Genomic DNA, 25,486 nt, shown 5'->3' on the forward strand with positions numbered 1-25,486 from the left:
AAACACTTTGTAGTATGCTGGAATTATGCTTCTTATCACACTCAATGAGAGCCATCATTCTGTGTTATAGGACAAATATTGTGCTTGTCTTATTTTAGTGCTTTGCTGTCCCGAATATACGTTACAGCTGTAATATTATTTTTAAAATAGTTTATTTTATTGTGTGTGCATGGGTTGCAAAATAAAAATAGGATCCTGTTTGACAAATTTTGACTGATCAATAACTTAATTTGTAGATTTTAATTGTACAGTCATTATTTGAATGAGTAAAACTGCAACTATTTATATGAAAAATGCAATAATGAATTAAAATAATATAAAATGTTGGTGTTAGGATGATGAGAATAGTGATAAGCAAATCATAATAAGGAAAATAACAAGTAAACACGATATGCCCATATGTATTGAGAATTCAAATGGGTTATATTTTTATGGACTTTTTAAAAATATATTATAAATAATAATATGCATAAGGATAATAATTATTGGTATTATCATCAGAATTTTAAATAAATTTGTATTTTTATTTTATAATTACATATAGACCTTCTAGATTTTTTAAATTCACATCAGAATAAAATAAATGCATTTTTAATTGGCAAAAACCGATACAGGAACAGAGGGATGAAACAGGTACATCTCTTACAAGTGTAATAATATAATACAGAGAAAATTTAACAACAACCACAACAAAACAAACAAAAAATGTGGGTTTTTATGACTTTTTTATGATTAGAAATACAAAATCCAAATACAAAAAATGACATTCAACTTTATAAATTATGTATCAAATATGGAAGGCTCAACACAAGAGCACAGAATCGTCCAAAAAATCAAATAAATTATATACAAAATTATTATTATAAAGTAAAATGATATAATATAAATAAATATTTTTAAGGCATTTTTTGTTTTCACTTTAGCCAAGGCATCTGAAAGGGTTTTTGGTTCTTTTATAAAGACAATGAGTAGTGGAGGGATTTGAAATATCTGCATTTATGAATAAAATATTTGGCTAATGCAATGATAATATTTATTAAATTTTGCACAAGTGGCATAGTGAATTTTCAAAATTGCAATTTAAGTGTAAAAGTCTATTGAAAGGGTACATATAATGTAATATTTTAAAATGTTTTTCTTTTGCCTTAAGGAGAATTGAAAATTTAAGATATGCCATTCTATAATGTTATGATATAATTATTTTTTAAATACTTGACAGGGGATGTGGGTTTGTATGAATGAAATTGCACAAATCGAGTTATGACGTCATCAATACACAAAACAGGAAAAAAGCAAAAGGGATTATATAGCTTACTGAGGGATGTAAACAGTAACACTGTTTTACATTTTTAACTTCCATATTTTCTGAGAATCCAGAAAAGCCCACATATTGATAAATAATGTTATGACAGCTGTTTTAATATAAAGTGATTGAATCGCCTCTTGTTACAGTAATGAAATAGTTTAATAACATGCTGGAAATGTCCATGGGCCAATGACATCACATCATAGAAATTGTCTGTAAAAAGATTGCCATAATGGATCAAACATTTGGCACTTTTCTTGTTATTTGTAAAAGATGAAACACGTCAAATTGAGCAGGAAAAAGGGGAAAATTAAAGGAGATTTACACCATTTTTCATATCAATAAAAATAATTTTGCATTATATAAGAAAATTAACAATGTATTTAAAAAGGTATGTTAAAAACATTAAGTATTTAGGGATATTAAAAAAACAAATATTTTTGAGGACAAAACTGTGGTCCAATTTGTAAACTTATCGTAAGAGCTCAGTTTAACCCAATAAATGAATGCATATCTACAGTTCACTGAGCGTGGAAACTCTGTCAAACCAATTAATAAGCAAGTTAGCGTGAGCTCTGAAGCCACGCGAGATTTCGCGGCGAGATCTGGCTGTTTTCAACATGGCAGGCAGCAAGTTGGTGCTAGAAGGGAGGATCAGTATTATTAGCTTTATCTCAGGACTGGCCGTCATCATAATACCTTTACTTGTCAAATTCGGCTCTCACGTTGACTGGATATTCGATTACCTCACAGACGTGAACGGCAAAATAGCCATCGCGGCGTATATCACAGTTATCAATGGCTTCCTGCTAATCATATACAAGGGACCTTTATACAAGGTAAGACTCAAGAGAGACTGTCTGGAAGATGTGTGTTAGGCAAATAAAACTACCATAGTCTAACCGAAACACATATAAATAATTAAAATGAATAAAGAAATATGTAGCTGTGTAACGTTAGTTTCAAAGTGTCCAGGACTGTAGAAGTGTCCTGTGTGCAGGTGTAATCCTATTATAAGCACTCTAATGGGATCTCCTAAGGGTTTCTCTGTCAATATCAATAAGCGCTACAGGAAGACAAGAAGAAGTATGTGGGTTTGCAGCATCAGGATCTGACTAACTAAATCTTGCTTTATATCTTTAGGTGGCTGTTCGAGCCTGCTTTCTTGGATTTACTTTTGGATGTGGTCTCACTTTAAGTTTTGCAGATACAACATGGACACACTTTGGCTGGTAAATACGTTTTTGTTAAGAATTAAATTATATTTGAAGACTTTAACTACAAACAACTACAACAACTTTTAAGGGATAGGTCACCGAAAAATGAAAATGTACCATTCTCTCTCTCTCTCTCTCTCTCTCTCTCTCTCTCTCTCTCTCTCTCTCTCTCTCTCTCTCTCTCTCTCTCTCTCTCTCTCTCTCTCTCTCTCTCTCTCTCTCTCTCTCTCTCTCTCTCTCTCTCGAGTGGTTCCAAATGAATTCCTTTATTTGGGCATCTGTAATCATTGACTTTCATAGTGGGAAAACAAATACTATGGAAGTCAATGGTTACAGGTTTCAACCTTCTTCAAAATGTCATATTTTGTGGTGAACTCAAACAAGTAAAGGGTGGGTAAATGATTTTTAGTTTTGGTTGAACTATCCCTTTAGGTTTATATGGCTTTTTTTTCCCCTTTTTTAATCAGGCATTTTCAGAAATACCCTATGTTTATTTTAGTTGTATGGCAATGAAAATGTTATAGTCAATGTCATCTCTAAGAATTTCTTATTTTCATCCTATTAAAGTGAAAGTTTTGAACCTAAATCCACCTGAATAATTGAGTCTCAGACTCCACTATCTGATGTCAAACCTGATATTCTTTTTTTATATTTTATGTTTACCATTTATGTTTTTATTATCTTTAGAGTTATATTTATTGTATTTATCATGTATTCTGAGATTGCTTTTAAGAGTAACAGAATCTGAACATAGAAGTTTTATAAAAATGCTCTCATTAAAAAAAAAAATCACATGAACTTTATTTGTTACAAAGCAAGATTGTGTGGTGTGGATGTGATTTGTCTTATGCTATCTGGTTCTGACTCCTGTTTCGTTCCACTAGGTATATGTGTTCACTGTCCTTTTTTCACTACTCGGAGTACCTGGTTACCGCCATCATCAACCCGCGCAGTCTGTCACTAGACTCTTTCCTGCTCAACCACAGTGTTGAGTACACATTAGCAGCTGTTTCCTCTTGGCTGGAGTTCACTGTAGAAAAGCTTCTCGTTCCAGGTTTGTTATGCAGACAGGTTTAATGATCTACTGACTCGGTTTAAGTTTGCTTTGGTAAAGCCTATAGATTGTTTTTGAACTTAGCAGAATGTAAAAACACTATTATAAACAATATTAAGATGTCGTAATACATCTGGGTCTGTTTTGAAGCAGAGGAGATGTTTTGGAATTAAAGTGTAGTTTTTAATTAAAAAAAAAAAGATAATTTAGAAAAAAAAAGATTTTTACATGTACCCAATAAAAAAAAACTGAATTGGTCATTTAAGACACTGTTATGCATGGAGCATCATAAGTTGTAAAAATACCTTTGGTAAAATTATCAATGAATAAAGTTATATATCATGTTTTATTAGTGTCAGTTTAAAGTTATGTAAATATATTTATACCACACAGTTTTGGAATATATTTTGTTTATAAATGTTTGCAAAGGGGAAAAAATGTTTCCTTGTAAAGTAATGATTCTTTAGTTCCAATTTGAGCTGGGATTTTATGATATTATACAGATTTTTGGATGCATTATAAGAATTAAACATTTAGTTTGAAAAATATTGAAATGTATTTATTGAAATTAAAAGCTCATTCCCCTGCTTGTTTTTAAATAATGAACATTTAAGGAAGATTTAATACAGGTGAACTGACTCTATTTTTTTCCCCATCAGAGATAAAGCAGTTGAACTGGCTATGTTTAGTCGGTCTGGTGATGGTTATGTGTGGGGAGGGTCTGCGCAAAGCGGCCATGTTGACAGCAGGGTCAAACTTCAACCATATAGTGCAGAATGAGAAGGCCCAGAGCCACGTGCTGGTCACCACTGGGGTTTACGCTCTCTTCAGACATCCTTCCTATGTGGGTTGGTTTTACTGGAGCATCGGCACTCAGGTACATTTGCAATTAAGCAACCAATTCTAATGCTTTCTAATTTTGTTGGACATTTCATGGACCAAAAACATTTTAAAGTCCCTAGGAATCACAACTAACCGTATGATTTTGTTAGCGCACATAGCTAGGTTTGTGGTGAATTATTCATCAGTACATGTCATTAAGAAAAATGTTTGCCCTTATTATAATCTTTAATTGAAATCTGAAAATGCAGTTCCTGTTTGTTTTCAGTTAAATTATCAGATTACAAGATTTTGAGGTAATGGGCATGACTAACATACTTATCCATTCTGGTTCAACTGTCAGTTTTGACAAAAAAAAAAAACTGAAATAATAAGCAGGAGGGTTCTGTTATGTTGTAATAACTTCTAAAACCCCTTTCCTGATCTTTCTGAATGAAATGCCTACTTTACTACACCTATTCAGCCCACGGTAGAAAAAACAACCCACGCCCACTTTTTGCTCATTTAATATTCTGTTTCTCTTGGAACTGCATCACAATACGGAAAAAAATAACGATCACAGCTTCCGGTTCATTGAGACTTTAAATTTACCATAATATACATTGCATCTCATTTCTTTCTTTCCAAAGCCCGCCTTTCTGAGACCCTACTCTACTAGGTTCTGATTGGTCAGATGACCCAGTCTGTTTTGATTGGTCTATCACTTAAAGGGATAAAAAAAACAGAACTGTAAATTCTGTCGTGATTTACTCATCATTCACTTGTCACAAACTTGATTGAGTTTCTTTCTTCCTTAAAACGCAAGAGAAGGTATTTTGAAAAATGCTGAATACCTGTATCCATTGACTTCCATATCATTTGTTTGACTATGGAGTCAATATATAAAGGTTTATAACGTTTATATAACTGTTTGTTCAACAGAAAAAAAGGAACTCATAAAGGTTTGGAAACACTTGAGTAAAGGTTGAGTAAATTTTCATTTTTGGGGGAACTGTCCCTTAAAAGAGTACAAAAAATAAAAGTTTTTAAATCTACATTTGAGCTTTAGAGGCTACCTAAACACTGTAGTATAAAGGGTTAATCATGGGATTGGCTTTACCATATCAGTTAAAGTGCTCATCCTTTGGAAGGGTGGGCAATACAAAGTGTGATACAAAAAAACAGCATTCCTGACATGTCGACAGCACAAAGGAAACTCGTCCAAGCCTCAGCTACAACTACACTGTTAACGTGACAAAATGGATGTTGTTTGCTGACAGAATGGAGACCATAGGATGGTATTAGCTCATTTGTTTAGGCTTGTGCTGGGAATGCACATTTCAGTTAATTTTGCCAATGACAATAACTGATCATTATCCGAATATGAACGGTTAACTGGTCAGATTAATATAAAATTATTATTAAATGTAAAAAATAATTGACGTGTCTATTCTGTGTGACGCATTAAATATTGCATTTTAAAATACTGATCAACAGAGCATATTCCAATCATCTTTTTTTCCGTCAAATAAAAATAGCTGGTTTCCTCAAATAATTCGTTCTGTAAAATATGCATTTCTAATTCTTATATCACAAGCGTCAGTCTACATTTTTAATATAAGTCATTAAAGATTGTCTTGAGCATTTGATTGAGCATCTCTCACTCGCGGTTCATGTGCACGCACTGCATGTGATAAAAGACAATAACAAGGCTCATATGTTGGCATTTTGTAAAGTATAGGCTACTATAGCATATAACAATTTTGTTTTTTACACATTACATTGCATTCATTTGCATTAGGGATGATTATTTTGGTTAATTTTACCAACTGACAACCGCAGCTCATTAAATGAATATTAACGGTTTACTGGTCAGATTAATACAAAATTATCATTTAATAAAAAAATAAAAAATTTACGTGTCTATTTTGTGTCTGAGAAATTAAATATAGCATTTTAAAATACTGATTTTTTTAACACATTTTCACCTGCAGCGTTTTCAACAGCATAGAAGAACAAAATAAACTAAATAAAAAGAATTTAAAAAAAATAGTCCTGCCCAAGATATTTTCTAAACAACAAGTTTAGAATGAAAACACTGACTGAATCCTTTTTAAGAACCAGCACATGCTGTTTGTCCAAACATGTTTTTTTTTCTTCTGTCAAATAAAATAGCAGGCTATCTCAAATCAATCGCTCCACGTAAAATAAACAGAAACCCTGCCTCTGCTTTCATTTGAATGAAGAATGAAAAAGATGCAACTGACGTAATGTGCTTTTTCTGCTCAGAGCTGACTTTCTTTCAACTGCGAGCACACAGCACGCAATGGCAGAAAACATAACGTGCGCAGGACGCTGCAAAACGCTCCGGCTGTTAGTAAACCATTCAAAAGATGCCCCTCTTGCAAAAAGTGCATTCGCTGTGATTGGCCAAAGATGCAGCCAAACTTTAAAAATATGTATGATAATATTTTTAATCATTTAACCGATCCCTTTAATCGATTAAAAATGCATCCTTTAGGTTAACGGTTAATTGATTATTATGAGCATCCCTAATTTGCATACATGTTTTATAAGCTGGTGCGAAGTTATCATTATGCACAAATCAAGAAAATCTTTGAATTTCTTCTATTCGTAGATTAGCTATGTAAGCTATTTTAAAAATTGATAATTTGTTAGAACTATTAATAACTGCAATTTTCCAAATGGAAAAAAGGTTGGTTTGTAGGTTGTACACTAAATCACCCATAGCCTATTTGTTGAGATTATGACGCAGATCCAGGACAGAGGCAATCAGCATCAGTGCTGGTTTGGCATCAACTCATCTGTGTAAAACTGTGACCAGCAATATCCTTCTTTCATTTTGCTTCTTTGGCAAAATACGTCTGTACTAGGCACATGTGGTTGCACGTGCCAACTTAAAATATATGATACCATTAAATGATACCATTAATCAGTTAAAAAAGCACACCCTTTCAGTTAACGGTTATTTTGAGCGTCCCTAATTTGTGCATGAAGAATGGAATAATTGATTATTTATTTTAGGCATTTCATAAACAGGTCTTCTTTTTGGGAGGCAAAATATTTTTGAACACTTTGAGCGTTCGGTTGGTAGTCTAGATGATATGTCAACGTTCTCGTGGTGTTAAACCTGTACTCTTGCAAATCCCTGTTCCTCAGATAATGCTGTGCAACCCAATATGTATACTGGGATATACAGTCGCCAGCTGGCGGTTCTTTCGGGAGCGTATCGAGGAAGAGGAGATCTCACTCATCCATTTCTTTGGAGAGGACTACATAGAGTACAAGAAGAAGGTCTTCACTGGCTTGCCCTTCATCTCAGGGATCAGGGTTAATTCCTAAAGCTGTGCTGCATTGTGTGGAGGAAATAGCCTGAAAGTGCACACCCGGACACTTCTGACTGGCACTCTGAGCGAGCTGCTTGCCTGGTGGCATTATGGTGCGGCCCCTGAGGCGGCACAGATAAATGAGGTGGCAGCACAGTAAAACTGACCCGCTGTTCTGCTCTGAAACGCATTGGTCTGCTCTGAGCATAGTGGAGCTTCCATCACCAACATCATCAGAGATACAAGCATTTTCAGCATTCAGCAGTCTTTTTCCTACTTCATCATATTTCTGTTCTGTCTCTTTTACAATCCATTCATAATTCAGATATCCTCATATTTATAGTCATTGCATCATAAAATTTCATACAGTTTTTGCTTTTGTTTTTTTATCCTCAGATTTTGTGGTTAGAAACCTTAGAGGTTTCATTCAGGATATTGGTTGCTTATAAATGTCCAGAGATTTTCAGTAGATTTTTATTTTTAATTCCTTGAAGACTTCAGAAAAGCTTTAAATTGGACCTTGCTATGGCAACTTAGACGGCAATTCGGTGTAAAAATGAGTTTAATGTGTCAGAGAGTTGGCTTTTTTTTATATTCCACTTATTCTGTCAGTCACAACAGACCTACAAATTTGAAAACTGATTTCAGACAATCTCTAAATATCTGTAATTTGTAAATACTGTTTGACTATTTTAATACAATTATTAAAGAAATAAACATGTATAAGTTACAGCTTTAATTCTTCTGTTGAATTCCCTTGTTCCCATTGGTCTTTAAAGTCCTCCTGTTATGTTTCTTTGCATCTGACTCCATCCGTCTTTACTCCCACACTTACTCATTACCATATCTTTTTCACTTTCCCTCACACTTGCATGATATTTCAAGAAGAAAAATTTGTTGTCTGGAAAGTGGGATTCAGAGGGCTGAACGGCGGAGGGTTTGCTGTATCCAAAGTCGTTCTCTTTCCAATTTGACATTTCTGGGAGGAAGGCTCTACTCCCCTCCTGGCATGATGTAGCTTATATCGACATTGGGTAAAGAAGAGAAATTCCTTGCACACTTTCAACCAATGATGAGCACTATAATATATGCGTACAGGTAATGGACATTTGAACACATGCAATAGGTTTTTATGATGTAAGAGTTGCACTGCGTGCGAAAAGCTGATGGGAGAGGACCATCCTACCTCTTGAATGACAACTGTACCACTTACATTATTAACATCTTCAGCAAAATGTAACAAACCTTTAAAATAAACACTGAGTCTGATGTTTACTTAACGTTACTGTGGTTTTCTGAAATGCAACCATTGCAAACTATACAGTCTGACCAAAAAAAGTCATTATGAAATTCTTCTATAAATGGATCTTTGTTGCAGTGATTAGTTAGTATTTGGCAGCTATTATTTTGGGGTTAATTCATGCACTATGTGGGGGGTTTTATGTCTTTACAATGATGGTAAATGTATCCTATGGATTGGATTATTGCAAGTCTGCTTCATTTTCACACATGATTTGGCCTCATTGGCCAGCAACATGTATTTGAGATGTGCTGGAGTAGAATTTACAAAGTTAAAACAGACAGTTGTGGAAAAAGTAACATTACTTGGACAAAAATGTAGTGCAAGTTGAGTAAGAATCTGTTGTAAATATTATTCAAAGTATGAGTAAAAGGTAGCCCTTTCAAATTTACTCAAGTGTAGTGAGCCTTACACTGTGAAAAGCTGATGCATTTACATGCAATTTGTGGATGTGTGTGTAAACATTCTGTAGTGCATTTAGTTATTGTTTAAGGCCATAACGGTCATCATACAGTAAACATCCATCATCTTCTCATCAGTGACATGCATCTAAACAGGGTGTAAAGTGTAAAGATTTTGGACATGTTCTTGGACACATTTAATAGTTCCAAACAGTTTGCTGCAATTATAAATCACCCACATCATGCGGTTGTTCAGTATGGTGCAATTTACTTTCTATGTGTGATTTGATTGGACAGGAATCGCAGGACTGATTTTCTAATCTTCATAGACAGGAAAAAATAGTGACTGCAGGAGAAAGAAAATAGTGGAGTAAAAGTACTGTTACAGCACTAAAAATGTACTCAAGAGGAAGTAAAAGTGCACGTTGTTAAAACTACTTAGTAATTTACAATTTCTGAGAAAAATCTACTCAATTACAGAAGTTTGACTATTTGTAATTTGTTATTTTACACAACTGAAATCAGACACTAGACGTGCTTCCATTATTAGAACAAGATCTACAAGATCTTTGGCAAAATAAATGCTAATTTTGATGGAAATACACTTAGTGACATTACATAACATTAGGCTGTCTAACATAGTTTGACAAAACACATACTGTAAAATCAAATCTACAGATCTCAGAGCTAAACACTGTGATTCATGCTAAACTCAGTCGTGGAAGTTTTTTTTTGGCCTCGGCAGTGTAGGTCTTTCAAACTGGTGTATTAGATTTTTTTTGTGGTAAAAGCTGACAGATCACATTGGAATCTCTTTGCGATTGGTTGAATCTGTGGTGTTCTTTTGCTTGTTTGTCCTGTAGTAATCCTTGTTTTTAGGATTGGTCTCTTCTGATAGGCTGTTTAGAGTCCAGTTGTCTTCAGTGTTGCAGGATAGCTCATTACTGTAATTATGACACATGGAATAGCTTTTATTATCTAATAATTACCAGCTTTTCCCTTTTATGTGTCTACATAAGAGCGTGATATGCTTTTAACATACTGATGTGGACTCACCTTGGCTGTGTGTCCGCTGTAGACGTGCTGTCCTCATAGAGCTTTAACATGATCTCTGTGCGATCATCCTTGAGTTCTTTAGGCTCCTTCAGCCTGTTGAAGATCAAATTTGCACACACACAAAACACATTCAATACACTAGAAATGTGAAGCCAAAGTCCCTGGATTATGACACAGATGGTGGCAACTGGAACCTAAAATCCTGCAAGCGCAACTGCAAATATGCATAAAATAATTAACCTCTTTAAAAAAAAAAACACTTAAACAACAGCGTGATAGGAACGTAAAATGACAAGTTGAATTCATAACAATACTCAAGCCTGCCACCGGGTGGCAATAATGTTTAGCTTCACTTTTAAAGGCTCACTTGATTTATTTTGCTCTAATGTAAAACGTATAAATCCATGAAACTTTATAAGCCATGAAACTTATAAATCAAGCTCTCTAGTACCTTGGCTCCAGACGTTCCTTCACTTTTGCTATAGAGCGGATGTAGGGACCTATTTGTCGGGAGATTGTTGTCAAATAGGAATTCTCCTGTTTTAACTGAAGCAGATCATGAAGTTGCGCTAAAAAAAGAATCATTGAACTGTTAACTTTGATACAACAACACAACTAGAGTGAAGCGCTTACCTAGTAAAATAGTGTTTACCTTCATAAATCTCCTGTTCATTTGCCACTCTCTGTAAAGTCTCCTCCCAGATCTAGGAACAAAAATGATGACATTTCGAATCCGATTGAACTTCTTTCTAATGTTGATTGAAAGCACTGGGATCTCACCTCCTCGAACATGGCCCGCATGAGCTCCACTGAAGCATACTCAGAGGAGATCTGACTGTCCACCTGTACTGACTTCTCCAAAATCTCACTCATGCTGTCAGGTTTGGTGAGGGAGTGGTGCTTGGTCAGGTCTCTGTGAATCTCCTGCACCTGGTCTTTCAGCTTCTGGATCTCTGTCTGTAAAGTCTGATTAAACAGAAAATAAGAGTTTGTCAGTTCCAGTATATTTAAAGCATATTATGTCTAAATATGCTTTGAGAGGCTTGGCTTCATGTGTGCTGGGCTTTCAACTGCACAAATATCTAATTATCTAATCGCATAGAAACGGATGGGATTACCCTCCCTTACAAAAATAGATATTTTTAAAGAATACTGCAGTTTTTAAAGAAATATTGCAATAATAGTTAACTTCTGAAAAGTGAATTTTTTTTTTGAGAAAAAAACAGTTATTTAAATATATTGCTGTATTACTGGTATACAACTGAAGTACTACTACAGTATAAATGCAGTACAACTACTGCAGTGATACTACTACTAATTCATTACATCTACTGCAATGGTACTGAAGTACTACAACTACTATAATGCAGTACTGCTACTGCAATACAACAGAAGCACCACTACAGTACAACCACCATACCACTATTATAATACAACTGCAGTACTACTACTACTTTTCCTGCTCAGTGTACAAGGGTTTCCAACTGAGGTTTCAGTTCTTCAGTTGTATTGCTGATGTACTGTATATTGTATTGCACTTTACAGAAGTATAACTAACGACAGAAATATATCTACAATACTGCCAGACATAATAAAGCTAAAGTGCACTTTTATTACTTATCTACCTTTAGTGCAATACATTATATAACATGTGACTACATAGCCCCTCAGTTACTTCAGTTGTACTGCAGATTTTACTGTTGTTGAACTTTATTGCACTGTTGAACTGTGTTTAAACCTCATTATACTGCAATTTTGCAGTTGCATTGAATTTTAACAGCTACTGTTGTTGTACTGTTCAGTTCACTGCATTCGGTTTTGCAATTAAACTCTTAAAATTGCAATTAGAAAATTACTTAATCCAAAAAACATCCCTGAAAAAAGTACAAAGGATATTTGGAAGATGTTGTAGAACAAACCCCTTGGAACACAAGTGCAGTACAGTTATTACCACACTATTGGCATGTTAGACTACAGCAGCACAAGTTTACTTGTTTTTACTGCAGTTTCCTGCAACTTATACTGCGGTTGAACTTTATTGTACTGTATTTGAACTGTGCTTATACTTCATTGTATTGCAATTTTGCAATTGTACTTAATTTTACTGCAGTTATACTTTTATATCCTACGGTTGAACTGCAGTTATTCTTCCGTTTACTGCAGTTATTTTTTCTAAATGCCTAGGCACCGGGTCAAAAATCTTTTGCCTTTGGAAGTACAGAGATAAAATCTGTATGCTCAGATTCAAAAAGGTCAGAAATCCTCAGAAATTTTGGAAAGATTCCTCAGGAATCTTGATTAGATTTGTCACCTTCACATGCATGATATTAATCTCCCGTTCCTCCACATCTTAAAGGTGATCTACAAGATTGAGTTCTGAATTTTGTGCAGGTCATTTGAGTAACTCTTCGTCATACTCAAAAGATCAGTTTAGAATGATTTAGGTTTTTTGACAGTGCCTTTTTTTTGTGAAAGCTATTACAAAGTTGGTACACTGTAAAACTAAAAAAGTTAAGGTAACTCAAACCGTTTGAGGGAACCGATTACAACAAACTATTTAAGATCAAAATCATTAATCCTAATGAGTACTGTGAACTTAATCCATTTGAGAAATGAAGCACTTTCAGCACAGTAAAACCCAATAAATGAAGAGAACTCAAGCCAACCGAGTATTGTAAAACAGAATGAGTTAAGGCAACTCAAACCGTTTGAGGAAACAGATAGCAACAAACAACTGTGAACTTACTCTATTTAGGTTGAAGTAATGAGGTATTTAATTAACTCATTACCTTCAACAATGAGTTCAAAACTCTTTTAAAATGAATAGAATTAACTTTTAGGAAATTGAGTTAACTACACTCATTTCATTTGATAAAGAGGAGTGAGCAACCAGTATCAGTACCCTCTTCTGCTGCTGCTGCTGCTGTAGCTCACCTGCTTCAAGGTTTGTGAATTTTTCTGCAGAGTTATGTTGTTTATTTACTGTTATCTTTAATATCAGCTTGATCCAGTCCGCTTGTTTTTCCATGTGTCCATGTGTTGGTTGTGTGTGAAAATCCCAGTAGATTAACAAGATACGCAAGACGCCAAAATATGGCGTGAGCTCATTAGTTAAAGTCATCATGAAACAGAAGTTAAGATTTTCCTTTTATTCCCTTTTTTGACGTACATCCGCTTCCTTTTTTGTATATTTTTTAACTTAAATTATCTGAAGAGTTACTAATTAATGACAATACTGCTAATCCTGAACAGGAAACAAGCCACTTTCTGTGGTTTCTGACACATTTCTGTAGTGCTCTGTGCTATTTGTAGTGTGTTGTGAAAAGTTGCGTACGTGTGTATTGTCAAAATGATGAACTAGTTGTTTTTTTCAGTTTGGTAGTGTTTTGTGAACTCTCTCTGCCACAAAACACCAACAACCATAGTCTCCTAAATCACACTTGTTCATTCTGAGTTTAAACTTAAGCAGATTGTCTTGACCACATGTACTGAGGCCCTTTGAGGTAAGCGGCTAAAAATAACACAATGGAGTGTATGAGTAACACTTACCCTGTAGCTGTTCTCATAGTTGCAGCAGTGCTCCATAAACGGCGTCTCTCCACCCTTGGCCAGCAAAACCTTGGTGCTGATGTAGCGGTGTGAGGTCGGCCTGCGCACCACCGATGAGCACAGCGACATGTCACTCATAGCAGGAGAGTGACACTGCACTGAAAGAGATGACTGCATCCTGAGGGAAGAAGAGCATTTCTTTAGTTGAATCTATTTATTTGATATGGACATCACACTTACACTGGACAAACTGTATACATTTTGTTTAACTGTTATAAGAGCTAATTTTTATCACCTGTCAAAGGGAGGCTTGTTTTTTTAAGACATAAAAAACACATTATTTAAAAAGCATAAAACAAAATTATATATATTTTTAAAAACCTATATACAGTTGAAGTCAGAATTATTAGCCTCCCTGAATTATTAGCCCCCGTTTATTTTTTCCCCACAATTTCTGTTTAACGGAGAGAAGATTTTTTCAACACATTTCTTATCATAATAGTTTTAATAACTCATTTCTAATAACTGACTTATTTTATCTTTGCCATGATGACAGTAAATATTATTTGACTAGATATTCTTCAAGATACTTCTATACAGTTTAAAACGACATTTAAAGGCTTAACTATGTTAATAAGGGTAATTAGGCAGATTAGGGTAATTAGGCAAGTTATTTTATAATGATGATTTTTTTCTGTTGACTATCGAAAAATATATAGCTTCAAGAGGCTTATAATTTTGACCTTAAAATAGTTGTTTAAAAAAAAAATTAAAATGGTAAAAATTAAAAACTGCTGTTATTCTAGCCGAAATAAAACAAATAAAACTTTCTCCAGAAGAAAAAAATATGATCAGACATGCTGTGAAAATTTCCTTGCTCTGTTAAATGTCGTTTGGGAAATTTTTTAAAAATAAAGAAAATTCAAAGGGGGGGCTAATAAATCTGACTTCAACTGTACATACACAAAATTATAATTCTTCTTGTACAAAAGCTATAAGGAAACCAAACAGCTAACAATAGACTATTTAAAAATAAACTAATAATGGGCTATTTAAATGTTCATTTAAAAAGTTTAATTTTGTTAATGCACATTTTTAGTGAAAAACAGTAAAAAAATAAATTGGTAGTATTAATTAGTGTATTTACTAACGTGAACAAACAATTAGCAATATGTTTGTTACGGTATTAATTTCTCTTTGTTAATGTTAGTTAATGCTATTTGAGTTAAATAGCGTTAGTTCAAGTTAAATCATTAACGTTAACAAGCACCACTTTGGATTTTAATAATGCATTAGTAAATGCTGAACTATGAATAAGTCATGCTTTACAAGATTATTCATACTTGGATAAATCGTCACCTTAGAATAATAAGGTTCTGAAACTTTTGTCAAACTTGAGTTATTGACATATTCTTATTAAATGACAACTTATTTACATTATGGGATGTTGTTTACATTTTAAGACTTCTTATTTAAAAAAAAAAATGCTACACACATACTGTTTGCTATGGAATGCAAAAACTTTAAAGCTCAATATCTCAAAATCATTCTGAACGCAGATAGAACCTTTAAATTCCAAGGTGACAAAATGAATCGTTATGCTAAAGGGCTACTAAAAGAACACTAGTAACTTCTACCAAGACTCACAGTCCACTGGCATTTCCCAAAGCTAAAGCCACGCTCCCTGTGGTAGACAGTGAGCGCCGTTGACCCAACAGCAGCAGCGGCTCTAGGCAGCGAGCAAATTCAGAGCGATACTCTGTGTTGATCTGTGTGGATGGAGTATAGCAGATGTAACTTATGTATGGGCATGTTTAACATATAGGAATTTAGTAAACTAACCTTACTGCTCTGTGTTGGTCTCAACCTGTGTGGTAGTTTCACAATCTTCTTTAGTCTCTCCATTAATTGCTATGTGAGGTAAATCAATCAATCAATCATTCAGTATTATCCATTCAAAAATGCCAATTAGATTTATGCGTAAAACTGGAATATTGCATAAAAGACAGTTCTGGAAGGTAATTATACTGAACTACTTTAATGACTTTGGCTTGGGCTTTTAGAATGACCACAACAACAAGTCAGGTATTTTACAATGTGGTCTGTCTGCTGGTTTGTCCATTAATGTTGTAATTAAGAAAAAAGGCCCACAATGGCTTCTCCTACTGCAGCAACGTCCATTTTTACATTTACATAAAATCATTTTACAATGTCATTTAGCAGATGCTTTTGTCCAATGCAATTTTCAGTTGATGAGGCATTCAGCGATTCAACAAGAATAGGCAATACACACAAGAAGTGCTAGTTATACAAAGTAACTTGTGTGTGCTCAGACTATTTAGTGCTAGAGTAAGAGTGCTCTTTTTTTTAAGAGATAGGGAGGGAGAGAGAAAGTGCTTCTACAAGCTGGTCTTGGTTCTATTCACTGGGGTTAAGGTGCTCTCGGATGACATGGGTTTTTAGTTGTTGTTTGATGGATTCCAGTGAATCTGCAATCTGTGTTGAAATGGGAAGATCATTCCAACAGTGGCGAACATTGAATAAAAAGGTTTTGGAAAGTGACTTATGGCTTTTCTGCAATGGTACCAAATTTTTCTTTAGCCAGTGTATCAGAAAGTGACGATTTCGACTTTGATAAAAACTGAGAACTATTCACAAATGTTTTATGCAATACTCCAGTTTTGTGCATATAAGTCTAATTCACATATTTGGCATAACTAATGAGTCTATCTATGCAATAGATTCGGATTGCAGTTTGTACTCACATATCCCATGTCTAAGAACTCAAACTTATTTGCTGAGCTTAGGAAGGCAGAGCATGTAACAAGATGAACCTGTAGAAAAAAACAAACAAACAAAAAAAATGTGTCTGGAAGCAAGCAAGAATAAATGAAAAGCTAATATTTATGGAGACATGGAGGAAATGTATTTACCTGGAGAGTTGGCAGGAGTGCAGCAAGATGAGATAATTGCTCTTTAAAGGTTCTCTCCTTCTCTTCATGCTGACTAAAAAATAGTTATGAAATGTATAAATAAATAGCTATATTTGTATTATTACATTTTTAGAGCATAATTCTGACAATTGTCCAATCCTGACAATTATGGTTGACAGGTAATAAAAGACAGATATTAAAATGTTAAAATTACACTATCAGACCCACTTTATATTAATATACTATGTACTCTATGCAAACGTTTAAAAATATATTTAATTTTTGTAAATCATTTTAGAAATGTTTTTATATACTGTAGATACATGTACTTTCAGTACCTTTTATGTAGGCCCACATGGAATATGAGCACGCAGAAATCTGCAGATTTATGCAGATATTTCTGCAAATAAGTGGACCTTATTGGATGTGCATTGTAAACATTAAATACAATTTATTTCATATATTAAGTTTTTAGTTATGATACCCCCAAAATCATTCTGCATAAATCCCCCCTACTTATATGTGATAATACCTTACACTATTATTGTAAATATATTACACGGTGGCCGCTGTGTCTTAAAATGTCTAAATTCTAAATTTTAGGCTTTAAAAAGTCTTAAAGTCCTTGACATATTGTGTTGTAGGTCTTAAATCGTTTTAAACAGATCTTAATTTTGCTTTGTCCAAGTAAAGCTACTCAATTTGGGTCGATATCCATCCAATGACCAATACAAATATCAATAAACCCTAATTTTTATATGAAAGTTTTTGTATTGCAAAGAGATACAGTTCACAACAACTGTTACACAAATTTTTATAGCAAATTCCACAAATTTTATTCTCTAATCAGTAAAAAAATAAAAAAAATAAAAACGATTAAACAATTCCTAATGATAATACTGAGCCATTAGAAAACAATCCTTACCCTGCTATAAGTCTAAAAGTTAAAAGGGTCTTAAAAAGTCCGAAAAGTCTTAAAAATTTGACTTGATAAAACCTACAGGAACCCTGATATTAATAATAACACTTGTCATTTTACTTCTTATTCAATGAAAAACACTTAGCAATACAACATGAACACATTTACACTACCTAAAACTGTGTTTATTGGACACAGGTACATCAAGTTAAAGATATTTTGGACCAAATTTTTCAATATAAATAATCTCTAATATCAGTCATTGTTTCATATATATTGTGCTATATGATACTTAATATATACATTCATCATATATACATATACAACATTCATACACTCTAGCATTCTCACTTGCATGCACCTATTCCATTTAGCCAATCGGGATAATCCAATAATCCAATTCACTTATTGCGAATGTCTTTGCACTGTGGGGTAAGCCGAAGCACTTGGAGGAAACCTATGCGGACAAGGACAGAACATGCAAACTCCAGACAGAAATGCAAACTAGTCCAGCCAGAACCAGCAACCTTCTTGCTTTAAGGCGACAGTGCTAACCTATGAGCCACCATGCCGCCTACTTAATATATTATGTAAATTATGTTAATGTAGACTGCATCATGGTGACTTATATTTTATGTAATATGTATGTATTTTAGTTACCTCCTTGCTGCCTTCAGTAGAATCTTTTTTCTTTCTGCTAGTTTTTCCTGAGCAATAAAAATAAATAACAAAATCATGAGTTTTATTATTATTCTTGTTAAAGGAACTTAATAAGTAAATATAGGAATTTAACCTAATAAAAAAAAGAGTTTTCTTAAAACAAAACAAAGCTAATGGAGTCACATGACACCTGCATGTTACTGAAAAGTGTGCAGATGGCGCTCTCTTCTTCATCCACATTGGCTCTGACCTCTCCAATCATGGCTTTGAGCAGAATAATGGCCTCTCGCGCTGACATCTGAAGCTCCTTCACTGCCTGAAGAGAGACAAATCACTGCACTACACTGTAAAGGAATTCTAGCTGCATTCATTATTTTTAGTTTAATCAAAATAACTTTATATAATGGAAATAAAATTTAATTTAAGTTAGTTAAAGGTAACAAAAACATTTGATGTCATGACATGAGTTTAGGCGCTTTACACAAGACCGGCAAGAATGAAAGTAAATATTGCTACAAAAAAAAAAAAAGGAAGGGAAACTCACTAAGACGGCTTGGTCCAGTTTTTCACAGCCTTGTATATATGCTGTCTCAATATCAATGCAGTGTGCTCTGCTTTCCCTGTGGAATAAGACAAAACCCAGATTATGTTGAATCATGAATCATGTGCTGCAGTTTACTGAGTGCCCAGCATGAACACTAACACATTTCTTAGAAAAACATCCATCCTGTTTTCATACATTCATACTCATTTCTATGAGATGCTATAAAATTGGAAAATTGTTTAAATCTGGTTTTACATTTGATTAGCTAGCATCAATGCCAAAACTAGATTTATTTTACAAAATAACTTTAAATCGGTGCAAGAAATAAGTATACACCAAAGGGCAAATAATTAAAAAATATAGGTCATACAAACTATCAAATGTAGCTGATTAAAACGTTTAAAATGTCTCACTTCACAACAAGGTTTTATTAGTTAGTGCATTCATTAACATAAAGAAACAAAGATTTATTACAATATTTATAAATCTCTGTTAGTATTACTTTAATAGAAATATAGTTCACTGTTAGTTAATGTTAGCTCACACACACACAAAAAAAAAACTTTTTGCTGCTTGTTAAAAATACTTTTTTTAAATTTTCTGAAACAACACAATTCTTGAGATTTGGGTTAAACACATAATTTTTTTTGTTCAATCCACTTATATGTGTTAAGTAAACGTAATTGTGTATGGAACCCTGCATTTTCTTTACAGCGCATTCACTAACGTTAAAGCACGACTTTAAATTGTAATATCGCATTTGAAAATGTTGAACTATGATTAATAACGGCTGTACTATACTGAAGTATTGTTCATTGTTAGTTCATGTTAGTAAACACATTCACTTACATTAACCTTTCTATGGAAATGGAAACCTTATTGTAAAAGGGTCACCATGTTTCTAACTTTACGTGAAAACACTCACCTAGATTAATCCCTTAAATAAAACAAAACTGTTCCAATTTAAATGGTGGCTGAAAAGCAAACTAGGCAATAATAAAAACTTGTTAATAAAGCCAATATTTCTTATTCTGCTTTGTTGCTGTTGTCTGCACTATTAAGTCCAGTTTACGCTCATTTATTTAGAGGCTGTTTTCATATGACTCCACTGGTACTAATGGTTCTATTTACACCCTAGTTACAGTACACCCACCCTGTATATTGTCCACATCTTCCAATAAAACATCAAATATAAATTTTCAAGGGGAATGCACACATTAATGCTGGCCTCTGTATACTCAAAGTTTAGGACTCACACTTGCATGTCTCTGAAGCAGTTGATGCAGAGCATGGACTTTTTCTCTGTAGAAAACATGATGTAGAATTCCTCATGGAGGGCTGTGAACACAGACTGTGCATGATTATCAATGCTTGTTCTTTTTTTTATATAAACATTTCATTACTTTATATTTAGCTGGAGATACTTGACATAGTTTGGACTAATTCACACTTACCACATTTTTTGTGGGCTTCTTTGGTACGTTTTGCCAAGGAGACGATCTCGTGGCGGGAAAACATCTTGGCTTTATGGGTGGTTTCCCTGCAGTCTCGACACAGTGGCTGGCAACAAGTGTTGCAATAATACATTGCATCCACATCCTAGAGAGATTAAGTCCAAAAGTGTTGTTTTAAAAACAAAATTAAAAATAATAATAGTAACTATTGGAACACTGTGCTCAAATACATTCATGTGACAAACAAAACACTACTGCAGCACAACTGTTCAATTCTCAATGAATGACTCAATTCTTTTTCAATCAACGAATGACTTCAATTCTAAATCAAACATACTCTCAGCGCTCATAAAGGCCTTTAAAAAATCCTGGGCAAAAATTATTTTCAGTATGAAAATTAAAGTCCTTTTCCTGTTTTTAGCTTCTTCATAGTAGGGCAGCACAATATTAGAAAAATTCAACATTGCAATATTTTGTTTCTCTGCAGTATATATTGCAATATGAATACATTTTCACCAGATGACTTCAATAGCTCTATTGGGAAATAATTTACAAATTTTGACTGATTAGGATGATTCTGTAGGGGAGTTGAGCAAATATAAAAATTATATTACAAAGCATAGACACATGTAAATACATTATAGCAAAGAGAAATGTGAAATTTTTGGTTTTCTGGGGAGTCTAATTGCATTCAGATACAGAATTTGAATAATCAAATGTAAAACAACACTATAAAGTGTTCAAATGTAGAAATAATTCAATACAATTGGCATTTATTTCAATTAGAAATGGTGGCGACACAGTGGCGCAGTAGGTAGCTCTGTTGCCTCACAGCAAGAAGGTCACTGGATCAAGCCTCGGCTGGGTCAGTTGCATTTCTTTGTGGAGTTTGCATGTTTTCCCGCGTTCGTGTGGGTTTCCTTTAGGTGCTCTGGTTCACCCCACAAGTCCTAATACATGCGGTACAGGTGAATTGGGTAGGCTAAATTGTCCGTAGTGTATGAGTGTGTATGGTTGTTTCCTAGTGATGGGTTACGGCTGGAAGGGCATCCGCTGCGTAAAAACATATACTGGATAAGTTGGCGGTTCATTAAGCTGTGGCATCCCCAGATTAATAAAGGGACTAAGCCAAAAAGAAAATGAATGAATAAATTAATAAAATTAGAAAGGGTACAATTTTGTACAATGTTTTAAACTCTTGTTTTAAACTTGAAAAACTCCTTAAGGCCTTAAGAAACACAAATGATACATTTTACTCCATTTTAGTTCCACCATGCAGTGACTCTACAAATTTCTAGGGATGGCTGACGTGAAACTGACGTTTCAACACAGTGTCGAGATCCCGAAGCGCAAGTGTTTCGAAACACTGCACCGAAGCATGATCTGAAACACCCAAGTCACGTGACTAAAATGTTTCGAAACACTTGGTCACGTGACAAAAGCGATTCAAAGCATCGATCATTTCAGAGGCGTTTCAAGACCCGGAGAATCTGCATTTGACTGGCATGATCTTCATTATAACTTATGTCTTGTATGGCCTAGTGGACCGTGCGTGTGCACTATGGTACTGTATTTCAAATTTATTTTGCGTTCGAATCTCGACTAGTACTGTTACTGTTTTATGGTGTAGCCTAGATAGGATACAGCTGCGGATATGCCATCAATTTAGCATCATTTTTGTAACACTGTAGAACAATAATTCATATTTTTACAGTACTGTGATGGGTTTAGGTTTTGGATAGACGTTAATAAAATACAATGGAAAATGTAATTAATAATATAAATAATTATTGTTAACTTCTGGCCACAACTGTATCTGATCTAGTAACAACCCTGTTTTATGAACAAAACAATACAAATTTATTTACAAGGTGTTTATTCGTATGTCAGAGCAATGTTGAAACAAAACGATACAATAACAAAGCATTACCAACTGGTATTAAAATTGCTCAACTGTTCTTTGCTGAAGCTGTTTCAGTGAAATACAAATAAAATGACCACTAGGTGTCACCGTAGAGTGGTGTTTCGAAACGTTTCGAAGCTTCGACACATTTGCTTCGATAGTTTCAGTGTTTCACGAAGCCTCGCTTTGCCCACCACTACAAATTTCATGTGTTCTGATCTGTGGCTGGAGGTTAACTAGACCCAAAATATAAACATATCTAACTCAACTGAATGTGCTTTCATACACGTCTCTCATTTGAAGTCAACAGCTTTTAGCCTTACTCCGCTTCTTACTCCCTGTACATGATAATGAACATGATTATGAACATGATTTATGCAGTCCTGTAATGAAGACTACTTCCATGACTCCACTCTCAAGGCTGATTTATACTTCTGCGTTTAGCGCACGTGTATGCTACGGTGCAGCCTACGCGTCGATGCATAGCCATACACCGTGGTTGTCGGCGTTGCTGACATGCACCTCTCAAAAATTGTCGCAACGACGGAGATCGTAACCATATATGGTTTGCCTAAATCGTGTGTCCTAGATTGTGTGTGCCTAAAACGTGTGTGGTTCTGCGGGCCTGCAGCTGGATATTATTGCAACGACGCGTAGCGCAAGCACTGTGATTGGTCGATTTGGTAGCACTGACGAGTCTGGGAGGGACCGATAGCTGCGCGAGCTTGATGGAGTGATTGTTTACAAGTGTGGAGTCCCGTGAAGGAGCTCCAGATGCAAAGTTTTGTTTTGTGTTTGACTTATGGTTAAAGTTGTTGCACGTCCGCCAGTTTCCTGCCTCAAAATGAGCGAGTTTGAGTCACTTGTATATATAGGAAGCATTAAGAAAAAACAAAACACGAGTGAAGAAACGCGACACAGAGGAACATTAACACCTCACTGCCAACTAGCGTTATACGGAAGTGTTAATCCAGACCTACAGAAACAGCGTGCAGAAGTATGAATGCACAGCGACACGTGTTGCATGCGCCGTGGGTTACGCCGGTCACTTGACGCAGAAGTATAAACCAGGCTCAGTCATGGCATCATCAAGCTACATCTTTGTTTATTGTGAAAATGCAATAGTGGTGAAAATTGGAAATGTAATTTTTGGGATATCAAGACTGCAAAAAGTAATTCTACATTAAAACATGAATATATAAGAAAAATAAACATGTAATAAAATAATAATATATTAAGAAAATATTGCTTCTTATTTCCACTACAGTTGTTTTAAAATTTCTCTACAAAGTGCACGTTTCTTGTAATAAAGAGACCTGTTTCTTGCACTCCAAATCACAGTTTGCACACTGCACAGTTTCCTCGCTGTCCGCTGAACTGTCCACCAGAAACTTTAGTAGTCGATCCTCAGGAGGGAGTGCATTGATTCCTTTTACAACAGACTGATGTCTGCAAAGGAAACAGAGATTGTACAGAATGTTTGACCCATTGCCTGATTATCTTTTAGTCATACATCTGGCACTGAAGTGTTTATCTCTGCCTCATAGCAACAAGGACACAAATAGCTTTCAAAGATAGAACAGAGAGCGACAGTGAACCCACAATAGACACAAACAATGTGGGACTCAATTATAAGTCATGTATTTGAATATTTTGATGATTAATAGTTCAAAGATTGCCGTTTATAAGCATTCACTATGTATAATTAGACCAAATACTATATTTAATATTCTATATTGTAATAATATTGTGTTTTTCATCACTAACACCACACAAAAATGCATGCAAACATAATTAACACAGAGAAATCTGCAGTATAATTAACACTCGACTTAACACTGAGTACTCATACTTACTCTAACATGCTGCTTTATAAAGACCACCAATCGTTTCCCCCTTTTTCATAAATGTCCTCCATATGTGCGAGATCTACGGTGTGCGTTTAAGCTGCTCCTAGACTTACTACAGTATATGGCGGCAGAACAACGAGTGCATGCACAGGCATTTCAGCCATCTCTGTCTGCAGCCAGCCCATGACCTGCGGATCCAATGTCAAGTATCAGATAGTGCTCGGCTTATTCTTTGATGCCATGGTGGCCATGCTAGAATGCGCCCACAGACTTTTGATTAAGTCCAGCACAGAGGCAGGGTTTATGGTGCAGCTGTTTTGCACTGTAAAGTTGCCCAGACATTGTTATTTGACCATCTATAAATACAGTCTCAAATGCATGGCTTCATGTGAGCCTTTAAACCGCTGCAAGTGATTTAAATACAGGTTGAACTGTCAAAATAAGTTGATCAATGATAGCATATATTATATTCTTACCCACATACAGGGCAAGTCAGTCGGCTGTCCGCGACTCTTCCACGCAGGCAACTGGCACAGAACGTGTGATAACAGTCCAGTAAACATGGATGCTCATATTGCTCTTGGCACAAGTGGCACACTAGAGGATGGCAGTTGGCACTGTCCAGGTCATAGAGATTATCCACAGAGTAAAAGATCTCTCCGGACATCTGAAAATACAGAGAAGACCTTCAGAAACTTGATATAGTGTATCCTTGAGCGCATTTATCTATCAGATGTATGATTATGAGCATAGATGGTATCCTGGAGCTCTCCGTTATTCAAATGTTCTTTAGACACCGAGGTTAATGTTCATTATTAGACTCTAAATAGACTTTGGAGCAATATAAAGGTCCTATGCTGACTTTTATATTAACTTAGTACTGAAAAGTAAAAAAACTATTTAATTTATATATATAATTTCGTTCTCATATAATGGATATCTAAATACCTTGTCCTGTCCGAGAGCTTCTGCTGAGTGAAGTAGCTTCCGATGCAGGATGTGACAAAAAACAAACAATGAACTCTCCTGTATGTGTGGTATGACAAGGGTGATTTGTTGAGGTCATAATGCTCAAACACTGATTACACAACACAAACCAGATGCCATTGTCTGTCAAAAGAAGCTAAAAATAAATCACACGGTATATCTTGCTTAAACTAACATGTCATGAAAA

At 34.8% G+C, this 25,486-nt stretch overlaps 2 protein-coding genes across 4 annotated transcripts; one reads left to right on the forward strand and one right to left on the reverse strand.

The window, feature by feature from the left end:
• Positions 1–1,855: 1,855 nt before the first annotated feature.
• icmt (isoprenylcysteine carboxyl methyltransferase) lies at positions 1,856–8,473 on the forward strand. Its single transcript, NM_001017618.1, is given in 5 exon segments — positions 1,856–2,145; positions 2,450–2,538; positions 3,408–3,577; positions 4,237–4,454; positions 7,577–8,473. Coding segments are annotated over 5 exon segments (879 nt in total). The 5' UTR covers positions 1,856–1,926; the 3' UTR covers positions 7,760–8,473.
• Positions 8,474–8,989: 516 nt separating this feature from the next.
• Positions 8,990–25,348, reverse strand: rnf207b (ring finger protein 207b). 3 transcript variants are annotated; one of them, XM_087306053.1, is made up of 19 exons: positions 25,261–25,348; positions 24,789–24,979; positions 24,319–24,500; positions 23,779–23,911; positions 20,560–20,704; positions 20,362–20,443; positions 19,106–19,181; positions 18,752–18,877; positions 18,562–18,608; positions 16,983–17,055; positions 16,815–16,883; positions 15,892–15,960; positions 15,697–15,818; positions 14,050–14,227; positions 11,281–11,466; positions 11,153–11,204; positions 10,952–11,069; positions 10,501–10,593; positions 8,990–10,388 (listed from the first exon to the last, which is right to left on the reverse strand). In XM_087306053.1, exons 3-19 carry the CDS (start codon positions 24,324–24,326, stop codon positions 10,244–10,246), a joined length of 1,722 nt encoding a protein of 573 aa, XP_087162179.1. In that variant the 5' UTR covers positions 24,327–24,500; positions 24,789–24,979; positions 25,261–25,348; the 3' UTR covers positions 8,990–10,243.
• Positions 25,349–25,486: the final 138 nt, after the last annotated feature.

The sequence above is a fragment of the Danio rerio genome, chromosome 23 (assembly GCF_052040795.2).
Source record: "Danio rerio strain M-AB ecotype USA chromosome 23, GRCz13ab, whole genome shotgun sequence".
NCBI classification, from domain to species: Eukaryota; Metazoa; Chordata; class Actinopteri; order Cypriniformes; family Danionidae; genus Danio; species Danio rerio.